At 57.1% G+C, this 13,171-nt stretch overlaps 1 protein-coding gene across 1 annotated transcript in view; it reads right to left on the bottom strand.

The window, feature by feature from the left end:
* Positions 1–7,165: 7,165 nt before the first annotated feature.
* Positions 7,166–13,171, bottom strand: part of LOC142243773 (1-phosphatidylinositol 4,5-bisphosphate phosphodiesterase gamma-1-like) — a 150,996-nt gene continuing 144,990 nt past the window's right edge. Inside the window, exon 10 of the mRNA XM_075315972.1 lies at positions 7,166–7,216. Within this exon, the coding sequence (XP_075172087.1) occupies positions 7,166–7,216 (51 nt within the window). The remainder of the gene's footprint in view (positions 7,217–13,171) is intronic.

The raw sequence follows: 13,171 nt of genomic DNA, 5'->3' as shown, positions 1-13,171 counted from the left end.
TATACAGGGGGGAGTGCTGTATACAGGGGGGAGTGCTGTATACAGAGGGGAGTGCTGTATATACAGGGGGAGTGCGGTATACACAGGGGGAGTGCGGTATATACAGGGGGGAGTGCAGTATACAGGGGGGAGTGCTGTATACAGGGGGGAGTGCTGTATACAGGGGGGAGTGCTGTATACAGAGGGGAGTGCTGTATACAGGGGGGAGTGCTGTATACAGGGGGGAGTGCTGTATACAGAGGGGAGTGCTGTATACAGAGGGGGAGTGCTGTATACAGGGGGGGAGTGCTGTATACAGGGGGGAGTGCTGTATACAGGGGGGAGTGCTGTATACAGGGGGGGAGTGCTGTATACAGGGGGGAGTGCTGTATACAGGGGGGAGTGCTGTATACAGGGGGGAGTGCTGTATACAGGGGGGGAGTGCTGTATACAGGGGGGAGTGCTGTATACAGGGGGGAGTGCTGTATACAGGGGGGAGTGCTGTATACAGGGGGGAGTGCTGTATACAGGGGGGAGTGCTGTATACAGGGGGGAGTGCTGTATACAGGGGGGAGTGCTGTATACAGAGGGGAGTGCTGTATACAGAGGGGAGTGCTGTATACAGGGGGGAGTGCTGTATACAGGGGGGAGTGCTGTATACAGGGGGGAGTGCTGTATACAGGGGGGAGTGCTGTATACAGAGGGGAGTGCTGTATATACAGGGGGAGTGCGGTATACACAGGGGGAGTGCGGTATATACAGGGGGGAGTGCAGTATACAGGGGGGAGTGCTGTATACAGGGGGGAGTGCTGTATACAGGGGGGAGTGCTGTATACAGAGGGGAGTGCTGTATACAGGGGGGAGTGCTGTATACAGGGGGGAGTGCTGTATACAGAGGGGAGTGCTGTATACAGAGGGGGAGTGCTGTATACAGGGGGGGAGTGCAGTATATACAGGGGGGGAGTGCTGTATACAGGGGGAGTGCGGTATACAGGGGGGAGTGCTGTATACAGAGGGGGAGTGCAGTATACAGGGGGGGAGTGCGGTATACAGGGGGGAGTGCGGTATACAGGGGGGAGTGCTGTATACAGAGGGGAGTGCTGTATACAGAGGGGGAGTGCTGTATACAGGGGGGGAGTGCTGTATACAGGGGGGGAGTGCTGTATACAGGGGGGGAGTGCTGTATACAGGGGGGAGTGCAGTATACAGGGGGGGAGTGCAGTATACACAGGGGGGGAGTGCAGTATACAGGGGGGAGTGCAGTGTACAGGGGGGAGTGCAGTATACAGGGGGGGAGTGCAGTATACACAGGGGGAGTGCTGTGTATACAGGGGGGGAGTGCTGTGTATACAGGGGGGGAGTGCTGTATACAGGGGGGAGTGATGTATACAGGGGGAGTGCTGTGTATACAGAGGGGAGTGCTGTATACAGGGGGAGTGCTGTATACAGGGGGGGAGTGCAGTATACAGGGGGGAGTGCAGTATACAGGGGGGGAGTGCAGTATACACAGGGGGGGAGTGCAGTATACAGGGGGGAGTGCAGTATACAGGGGGGAGTGCTGTATACAGGGGGGAGTGCTGTATACAGGGGGGAGTGCTGTATACAGGGGGGAGTGCTGTATACAGGGGGGAGTGCAGTATATACAGGGGGAGTGCTGTGTATACAGGGGGGAGTGCAGTATATACAGGGGGAGTGCTGTGTATACAGGGGGGTGCAGTATATACAGGGGGAGTGCTGTATACAGGGGGAGTGCTGTGTATACAGGGGGGAGTGCAGTATATACAGGGGGGAGTGCAGTATATACAGGGGGGAGTGCTGTGTATACAGGGGGAGTGCTGTGTATACAGGGGGAGTGCTGTGTATACAGGGGGAGTGCTGTATATACAGGGGGGAGTGCTGTGTATACAGGGGGAGTGCTGTATACAGGGGGGAGTGTAGTATATACAGGGGGAGTGCGGTATATACAGGGGGGAGTGCTGTGTATACAGGGGGAGTGCTGTGTATACAGGGGGGAGTGCTGTGTATACAGGGGGAGTGCTGTGTATACAGGGGGGAGTGCTGTGTATACAGGGGGGAGTGCTGTGTATACAGGGGGGAGTGCAGTATATACAGGGGGGGTGCGGTATATACAGGGGGGGTGCGGTATATACAGGGGGGGTGCGGTATATACAGGGGGAGTGCTGTATATACAGGGGGGGTGCGGTATATACAGGGGGGGTGCGGTATATACAGGGGGAGTGCTGTATACAGGGGGGTGCTGTATATACAGGGGGGGTGCGGTATATACAGGGGGAGTGCTGTATATACAGGGGGGGTGCGGTATATACAGGGGGAGTGCTGTATATACAGGGGGAGTGCGGTATATACAGGGGGAGTGCTGTATATACAGGGGGGGTGCGGTATATACAGGGGGGTGCGGTATACACAGGGGGAGTGCGGTATACACAGGGGGAGTGCGGTATATACAGGGGGAGTGCTGTATATACAGGGGGAGTGCTGTATATACAGGGGGGGTGCTGTATATACAGGGGGGGTGCGGTATATACAGGGGGGGTGCGGTATATACAGGGGGAGTGCGGTATATACAGGGGGAGTGCGGTATATACAGGGGGAGTGCGGTATATACAGGGGGAGTGCGGTATATACAGGGGGAGTGCGGTATATACAGGGGGAGTGCGGTATATACAGGGGGAGTGCGGTATATACAGGGGGAGTGCGGTATATACAGGGGGAGTGCGGTATATACAGGGGGAGTGCGGTATATACAGGGGGAGTGCGGTATATACAGGGGGAGTGCGGTATATACAGGGGGAGTGCTGTATATACAGGGGGAGTGCTGTATATACAGGGGGAGTGCTGTATATACAGGGGGAGTGCTGTATATACAGGGGGAGTGCTGTATATACAGGGGGAGTGCTGTATATACAGGGGGAGTGCTGTATATACAGGGGGAGTGCGGTATATACAGGGGGAGTGCTGTATACACAGGGGGAGTGCTGTGTACACAGGGGGAGTGCTGTGTATACAGGGGGAGTGCTGTATATACAGGGGGAGTGCTGTATATACAGGGGGAGTGCTGTATATACAGGGGGAGTGCTGTATACACAGGGGGAGTGCTGTATACACAGGGGGAGTGCTGTGTACACAGGGGGAGTGCTGTGTATACAGGGGGGAGTGCTGTGTATACAGGGGGGAGTGCTGTGTATACAGGGGGGAGTGCTGTGTATACAGGGGGAGTGCTGTATATACAGGGGGAGTGCTGTATATACAGGGGGGAGTGCTGTATATACAGGGGGGAGTGCTGTATATACAGGGGGGGAGTGCTGTATATACAGGGGGGAGTGCTGTATATACAGGGGGGAGTGCTGTATATACAGGGGGGAGTGATGTGTATACAGGGGGGGGAGTGCTGTGTATACAGGGGGGGGAGTGCTGTGTATACAGGGGGGGAGTGATGTGTATACAGGGGGGGAGTGCTGTGTATACAGGGGGGTGCTGTGTACACAGAGGGGGAGTGCGGTATACACAGGGGGGGTGCTGTGTACACAGAGGGGGAGTGCGGTATACACAGGGGGGTGCGGTATATACAGGGGGGGGAGCGGTATATACAGGGGGAGTGCAGTGTACACAGGGGGGGTGCTGTGTACAGGGTGTTGCTGTATACAGGGGGCGTGCGGTATTCAGGGGGGCGCTGTATACAGGGGTGATGCTGTGTACAGGGGGGGTGCTGTGTACGGGGTGGCGGTTACTGTATACAGGGGTGGGGGGCGCTGTATACAGGGGGGGCGCTGTAAACAGGGGGGGGTGTGCTGTATACCAGGCGGTGTGCTGTATACCAGGGGGTGTGCTGTATACCAGGGGGCGATGCTGTGTACGGGGTGGGGGTTGCTGTATACACGGGGGGTGCTGTGTACGGGGGGGTGCTGTATACGGGGGGGGTGCGGTATACAGGGGAGGGTGCGGTATACAGGGGGGGGGTGCTGTATACAGGGGGGGGTTGGGGTATACAGGGGGGTTGCTGTATACACGGGGGGTGCTGTGTACGGGGGGGGTGCTGTATACGGGGGGGGTGCGGTATACAGGGGGGGGGGGTGCGGTATACAGGGGGGGGTGCTGTATACAGGGGGGGGGGTTGGGGTATACGGGGGGGGGCGCTGTATACCGGGGGGGGGTGCTGTATACCACGGGGTGTGCTGTGTACGGAGGGGGGTGCTGTGTATGGGGGGGGGGGTTACTGTATACGGGGGCGGGGGCGCTGTATGCACGGGGGGGTTGCTGTATTCAGGGGTGATGCTGTGTACGGGGTGGCGGCTACTGTATACAGGGGGGAGGTGCTGTATACCGGGGGGGGGGTGCTGTATACCAGGGGGTGTGCTGTATACCAGGGTGCGATGCTGTGTACGGGGTGGGGGTTGCTGTATACCGGGGGGGGGGGGGTGCTGTATACCGGGGGGGGTTGCTGTGTACGGGGGGGGGGTTGCGGTATACGGGGGGGGTGCGGTATACAGGGGGGGGGTGCTGTATACAGGGGGGTGGTTGGGGTATACAGGGGGGGGGTGCTGTATACAGGGGGGGGCGCTGTATACAGGGGGGGGCGCTGTATACACGGAGGGGGTTGCTGTATACAGGGGGGGTGCTGTGTACGGGGTTGGGGTTGCTGTATACACGGGGGGGTTCTGTATACAGTGGGGAGTGCTGTGTACAGGGGGGGTGCTGTGTACGGGGTGGGGCTTGCTGTATACACGGGGGGTGCGGTATACAGGGGGTTGCTGTATACACGCGGGGTTCTGTGTACAGGGGGGGTGCTGTGTACGGGGTGGGGGTTGCTGTATACACGGGGGGGTGCTGTATACAGGGGGGGCGTGCGGTATACAGGGGGGCATGCGGTATACAGGGGGGTGCTGTGTACGGGGGGGTGCGTGTGCGCTGTGTACCAGGGGGTGCTGTGTATGTACCGCCCCGCGGCCTTTGCTGCGACCGCCCCGCGGCCTTTGCTGCGACCGCCCCGCGGCCTTTGCTGCGACCGCCCCGCGGCCTTTGCTGCGACCGCCCCGCGGCCTTTGCTGCGACCGCCCCGCGGCCTTTGCTGCGACCGCCCCGCGGCCTTTGCTGCGACCGCCCCGCGGCCTTTGCTGCGACCGCCCCGCGGCCTTTGCTGCGACCGCTGAGCCTGTCGGGTCCGTGCTCGTGCTGCGGGCGGTGGCTCAAGCCTCTCACGGACCCGGGGGTCACGTCGCTCTGCAAGGGGGGTTGGCGCTACGCGCGGGGGGATGCAGGTATTTGGTTTTGGGATGATTGTTCGTGACGCCAGCCACGGGTTGTGGTGATGGTGGACACCACCGCTGCGGTGAAGGTGTGGGGGACTCCCGGGAGCGGTGTAGTGGCGCCGCTAGGTGTTGACCCCTCCGTGGGTAGGGGATGTTGGTCCCGGGGCTCGGTTGGTGAGGTCCGGGGTGCAGGGCGAAGTGTTGCAGTGCGGTGCGGTGCCTGAGGGCACTGGTGTACTCACGATTAAACCACACAGAGTCACTGGTAAACCAAACGGAGGGATGGACGGGGCCCGCAGCCGGCTGCAGCTTCCTAGTCGGGCTGGCAGTGTCCGCCTTTCTCCTGCCCCTGTGTTTGTAGAGGGACCACTGTGCCTGGGCACTGGTAGTCCGCTCCCCGGCGTGTCTGTGTCGTAGGAGCCCCTTTTGCCCGCAGATGCTGGCCCTTGGATCTCTGGCTTCTGGCGGTGGCTCTTATCCGGACGGGTTGGGCTGTTGCCTTCAATCGGGACTTAGCTGGGAATGAACCCCTGAGGTCCAGACCGCAATCAGTTGATTTGACTATGGTGGTGGCATATAGCCTAGTTCTGGGTCTGAGTACCCTGCCTGGTGCTCCGGTATCCAGTTAGCTCCCCGGTTTGGTTCTGGCGGGCCCTTACCCTGTCCCTGTCCCTGTCTTTTATGGTTCCGCTGGTTGTATTCCCGGTCTCCTGCAGGCGGCCACTGCCGTCTGCCTGCCTGACTGATCGGGGGTCCTAGGCTCCAACCCAGGCCCCGCGCAGAACCGTACTACACTGCCCTCCACTCCGCTGTACTGAACTGTTTCCTGTGTTCCTTCCTCAGGACAGTAGTCTCCTCAGGGGGCGTGTCTTTCCACCTGACTCCGCCCACCTGGTGTGCCTGTCTGAATCTGAGGGAGGCAATCAGGTCTTTGTGGTTGATTGGTGGTACCTTTCTAGTGTGGGGGTGGATGTGGTGAGTGTAGTGACCTGTGACCCCTGGAGTCCCGGGCGTCACATTCCCCCTTGGTTTAATGCAGACCGTCCGCAGGCTGCCCGATTCACACCGGGTTTTATTTATTTTCATTTTTTTTCTGAAAGATAAATAACAGGTAAAACATTCAAGAGCATTTTTTTTTCATTTCCTCTTTTGCAGGAGGCACATCACTTGAACCGTTACAAACGGGAAACATTTTTAATAACATTAACGGGAACGGGTCCCTCCACTTTCCCACCCAAATAACCTGAGCCTTGGTGCTGCCCCTAAGAAACAGGCAGCACCCCTTTTCCCCAGTCCAGAAAACGGGAACTGGCCGACGCCACCCAAGCGGGAACGGGTATGGTGATACGCACCCGGCAGTCATTCAGAGGCCCCAAGTCCAAGGGGACCCCTGACCTGGAGGATGGTCACCGGTCCTGGTGGTGACCGGACCCCAGCCTGCTCTGCTGCGGGTCCTTCCTCAAATCTGCCTCTCTGGGGACTGGCAGTTGCGGGAAGGGGCAGTTGGGGGCTATTTACAAGCCCAATAGTTTTTGGGTGGCTTGCATGTTCTCAGCCTTGTCTTTAGGGGAAATGGGGACAACATCAGTCCCAACGGGGACGGGCACTTCAGCAGCCAACGGGCTACCACAAACACTTTAGGTCCCAACGGGGACTGTCACTGTCGACAACGGGAGTCCGCTGCCTTACTTTTCATCGTGAGAAGGTGGCGGAGAGGCTCGGACGTGCAGCTGAGCACTCAGGTACGCCCTCCTTATGCCCGGGGCTTGCACAGAGATTTGGGACATCTGGGACCCCTGGGTCTCACAGTGAACAGGTCCTGCCTCCTGGCGGGCCAGCGGATCTGGGAAGATTCGATCCTGCAGGGGCATTTTCCCCGAGGCGGGCCTCTCGCTCACCCGCACCACGGCTGCCATCTCTTATATCTCTTGCTTCCAGCCCAGAGCCTGTTGCATCGACTCGACCTGCACCTGGATGCAGAATTGCGCTAAACTTCCTTTCCAGCCATGTCGCCATTCCCGGTGGTAACGGGCCCCATGCCGCCTCAGCTTAAGTGTCTTGGGCGGGCGCCGCTCCTGCGGCCCACGTGGGAACTGTAGCTTCTCCTTTCCCGCTGGCGGTCTTCCCTGCAGGTGGATCTCCTCGGGCCAGCCCCGCGGCCTCCGCTGCTGGTGGTGACGTCAGCGGTCCGGGCAAGAAAGTAGCGGCGGCCGGCGCGGGCACCGGGAGAGACCGTATAGGGGTCGGGGGCAGACCGGGTACCTCAGCCGCAGCGGCCGGTCCCTCAGGGACATAGGGGCGTGGGTCACCTACTCACTCCTCAAGAATGGTCTCCACTTCATACAACCGCGCGACTGTAACCAGCTCCCCCACCTCGGCCGTCCATTGGTCCATCCGGTGGCGCATTTCCGCTTGGTTGCGGCGTCACAGCAGCATCGTTTGGGCCTCCAGCCACGCCGGTGTTCCTGGCGCGGGCTCCGGGGCTTCAGACTTGCTGGACGGGGCAGACATGTTTCTTGCTCGGGATCCAGGAACAAGACGGGTGCAGAGTCCTGGCGTCCCTGCTTCTTATCCCTGGGATCACATGAGGCCAGCTCCTCGCCCGCCCCCCCTTGGTTTTTCTACAGCACTTCTCTCTTTGGGGGCGGGGGGCTTCACTTTCGCGCCTTCACTGCTCGGGGAAGACGACTCGAGCGGGAAACTTTCGCGCCCAAGATGGCGGATCTTCAGATTTTTCAGCGGGACGCTGCTGACTGGAACCACAAGACGCACTTCTACCAGTAAGTAGACTGGTTCTATCCTGTTCGTGACGCCAGAAGAGTCGATGTGTACCGCCCCGCGGCCTTTGCTGCGACCGCCCTGCGGGCTCGGCTGTGACCGCCGAGACGCTTGGATCTGTGCTCGTGCTGCGGGCGGTGGCTCGAGCCTCTCACGGACCCGGGGGTCACGTCGCTCTGCAAGGGGGGTTGGCGCTACGCGCGGGGGGATGCAGGTATTTGGTTTTGGGATGATTGTTCGTGACGCCAGCCACGGGTTGTGGTGCTGGTGGACACCACCGCTGCGGTGAAGGTGCGGGGACTCCCGGGAGCGGTGTAATGGCGCAGCTAGGTGTTGACCCCTCCGTGGGTAGGGGATGTTGGTCCCGGGGCTCGGTTGGTGAGGGCCGGGGTGCAGGGCGAAGTGTTGCAGTGCGGTGCGGTGCCTGAGGGCACTGGTGTACTCACGATTAAACCACACAGAGTCACTGGTAAAGCAAATGGAGGGATGGACGGGGCCCGCAGCCGGCTGCAGCTTCCTAGTCGGGCTGGCAGTGTCCGCCTTTCTCCTGCCCCTGTGTTTGTAGAGTGACCGCTGTGCCTGGCACTGGTAGTCCGCTCCCCGGCGTGTCTGTGTCGTAGGAGCCCCTTTTGTCCACAGACGCTGGCCCCTTGGATCTCTGGCTTCTGGCGGTGGCTCTTATCCGGACGGGTTGGGCTGTTGCCTTGAATCGGGACTTAGGTGGGAATGAACCCCTGAGGTCCAGACCGCAATCAGTTGATGTGACTATGGTGGCATATAGCCTAGTTCGGGGTCTGAGTACCCTGCCTGCTGCTCCAGTATCCAGTTGGCTCCCCAGTTCGGTTCTGGCGGGCCACTATCCTGTCCCGGTCCCTACGGTTCCACCGATCGTATTCCCGGTCTCCTGCAGGCGGTCACTGCCGTCTGACTGTTTGAACCGTCTGTCCACTAGTGATGTGTCGGTTCAGCCGCGGTGAACACATATTTAATAAGGAGCCGAGAACAATCTGAATGAGCCGGACTGCCCATCACTAGTGCGCACACACACCGCTCTACACTATATACTGCCCATCACTAGTGCACTCACACACCGCTCTACACTGTATACTGCCCATCACTAGTGCACTCACACACCGCTCTACACTGTATACTGCCCATCACTAGTGCACTCACACACCGCTCTACACTGTATACTGCCCATCACTAGTGCACTCACACACCGCTCTACACTGTATACTGCCCATCACTAGTGCACTCACACACCGCTCTACACTATATACTGCCCATCACTAGTGCGCACACACACCGCTCTACACTGTATACTGCCCATCACTAGTGCACTCACACACCGCTCTACACTGTATACTGCCCATCACTAGTGCACTCACACACCGCTCTACACTATATACTGCCCATCACTAGTGCGCACACACACCGCTCTACACTGTATACTGCCCATCACTAGTGCACTCACACACCGCTCTACACTATATACTGCCCATCACTAGTGCGCACACACACCGCTCTACACTGTATACTGCCCATCACTAGTGCACTCACACACCGCTCTACACTATATACTGCCCATCACTAGTGCACTCACACACCGCTCTACACTATATACTGCCCATCACTAGTGCACTCACACACCGCTCTACACTATATACTGCCCATCACTAGTGCGCTCACACACCGCTCTACACTGTATACTGCCCATCACTAGTGCACTCACACACCGCTCTACACTGTATACTGCCCATCACTAGTGCACTCACACACCGCTCTACACTGTATACTGCCCATCACTAGTGCGCTCACACACCGCTCTACACTATATACTGCCCATCACTAGTGCACTCACACACCGCTCTACACTGTATACTGCCCATCACTAGTGCACTCACACACCGCTCTACACTATATACTGCCCATCACTAGTGCGCACACACACCGCTCTACACTGTATACTGCCCATCACTAGTGCACTCACACACCGCTCTACACTATATACTGCCCATCACTAGTGCACTCACACACCGCTCTACACTATATACTGCCCATCACTAGTGCACTCACACACCGCTCTACACTATATACTGCCCATCACTAGTGCGCTCACACACCGCTCTACACTGTATACTGCCCATCACTAGTGCACTCACACACCGCTCTACACTGTATACTGCCCATCACTAGTGCACTCACACACCGCTCTACACTGTATACTGCCCATCACTAGTGCGCTCACACACCGCTCTACACTATATACTGCCCATCACTAGTGCACTCACACACCGCTCTACACTATATACTGCCCATCACTAGTGCACTCACACACCGCTCTACACTATATACTGCCCATCACTAGTGCACTCACACACCGCTCTACACTGTATACTGCCCATCACTAGTGCACTCACACACCACTCTACACTATATACTGCCCATCACTAGTGCGCTCACACACCGCTCTACACTATATACTGCCCATCACTAGTGCGCTCACACACCGCTCTACACTATATACTGCCCATCACTAGTGCACTCACACACCGCTCTACACTATATACTGCCCATCACTAGTGCACTCACACACCGCTCTACACTGTATACTGCCCATCACTAGTGCGCTCACACACCGCTCTACACTATATACTGCCCATCACTAGTGCACTCACACACCGCTCTACACTATATACTGCCCATCACTAGTGCGCACACACACTGCTCTACACTATATACTGCCCATCACTAGTGCACTCACACACCGCTCTACACTATATACTGCCCATCACTAGTGCACTCACACACCGCTCTACACTATATACTGCCCATCACTAGTGCACTCACACACCGCTCTACACTATATACTGCCCATCACTAGTGCACTCACACACCGCTCTACACTGTATACTGCCCATCACTAGTGCACTCACACACCGCTCTACACTGTATACTGCCCATCACTAGTGCGCTCACACACCGCTCTACACTGTATACTGCCCATCACTAGTGCACTCACACACCGCTCTACACTGTATACTGCCCATCACTAGTGCACTCACACACCGCTCTACACTATATACTGCCCATCACTAGTGCACTCACACACCGCTCTACACTATATACTGCCCATCACTAGTGCACTCACACACCGCTCTACACTATATACTGCCCATCACTAGTGCACTCACACACCACTCTACACTATATACTGCCCATCACTAGTGCGCTCACACACCGCTCTACACTATATACTGCCCATCACTAGTGCGCTCACACACCGCTCTACACTATATACTGCCCATCACTAGTGCACTCACACACCGCTCTACACTATATACTGCCCATCACTAGTGCACTCACACACCGCTCTACACTATATACTGCCCATCACTAGTGCACTCACACACCGCTCTACACTATATACTGCCCATCACTAGTGCACTCACACACCGCTCTACACTGTATACTGCCCATCACTAGTGCGCTCACACACCGCTCTACACTATATACTGCCCATCACTAGTGCGCTCACACACCGCTCTACACTATATACTGCCCATCACTAGTGCACTCACACACCGCTCTACACTATATACTGCCCATCACTAGTGCGCACACACACTGCTCTACACTATATACTGCCCATCACTAGTGCACTCACACACCGCTCTACACTATATACTGCCCATCACTAGTGCACTCACACACCGCTCTACACTATATACTGCCCATCACTAGTGCACTCACACACCGCTCTACACTATATACTGCCCATCACTAGTGCACTCACACACCGCTCTACACTGTATACTGCCCATCACTAGTGCGCTCACACACCGCTCTACACTATATACTGCCCATCACTAGTGCACTCACACACCGCTCTACACTGTATACTGCCCATCACTAGTGCACTCACACACCGCTCTACACTATATACTGCCCATCACTAGTGCACTCACACACCGCTCTACACTATATACTGCCCATCACTAGTGCGCACACACACTGCTCTACACTATATACTGCCCATCACTAGTGCACTCACACACCGCTCTACACTGTATACTGCCCATCACTAGTGCGCACACACACCGCTCTACACTGTATACTGCCCATCACTAGTGCACTCACACACCGCTCTACACTGTATACTGCCCATCACTAGTGCACTCACACACCGCTCTACACTATATACTGCCCATCACTAGTGCACTCACACACCGCTCTACACTATATACTGCCCATCACTAGTGCACTCACACACCGCTCTACACTGTATACTGCCCATCACTAGTGCGCTCACACACCGCTCTACACTGTATACTGCCCATCACTAGTGCACTCACACACCGCTCTACACTATATACTGCCCATCACTAGTGCACTCACACACCGCTCTACACTATATACTGCCCATCACTAGTGCGCTCACACACCGCTCTACACTATATACTGCCCATCACTAGTGCGCTCACACACCGCTCTACACTATATACTGCCCATCACTAGTGCACTCACACACCGCTCTACACTATATACTGCCCATCACTAGTGCGCACACACACCGCTCTACACTATATACTGCCCATCACTAGTGCACTCACACACCGCTCTACACTGTATACTGCCCATCACTAGTGCGCACACACACCGCTCTACACTATATACTGCCCATCACTAGTGCACTCACTGTCTGAACTCCACTCCTTGAACTCTCTGACTGAACTGTTTGTGTTTTCCTGCCTCAGGTCAGCAGACTCCTCGGGGGCGTGTCTATCTGCCTGACTCCGCCCACCTGGTGTGCCTGTCTGACTCTGAGGGAGGCAGTCAGGTCTTTGTGGTTGACTAATGGTACCTTACTGGGGTGGGGGGTGTATGTGGTGATGATGTGACCTGTGACCCCTGGGGTCCAGGGCGTCCCATGTACAGGGGGGGTTGCCGTGTACAGGGGGGGTTGCCGTGTACAGGGGGGGTTGCCGTGTACAGGGGGGGTTGCCGTGTACAGGGGGGGTTCTGTGTACAGGGGGGTGCGTGTGCGCTGTATACAGGGGGCGTGTGTGTGTGCGCTATATACGGGGGGACTGCTCCGGGGCCAGTGATGGAGGTTGCGTGCTACCTTTTCCCTGTGCGGGCCGGTG

The sequence above is a fragment of the Anomaloglossus baeobatrachus genome, chromosome 6 (assembly GCF_048569485.1).
Source record: "Anomaloglossus baeobatrachus isolate aAnoBae1 chromosome 6, aAnoBae1.hap1, whole genome shotgun sequence".
Lineage (NCBI taxonomy): Eukaryota > Metazoa > Chordata > Amphibia > Anura > Aromobatidae > Anomaloglossus > Anomaloglossus baeobatrachus.
This window is presented reverse-complemented; position numbering and strand designations above follow the sequence as displayed.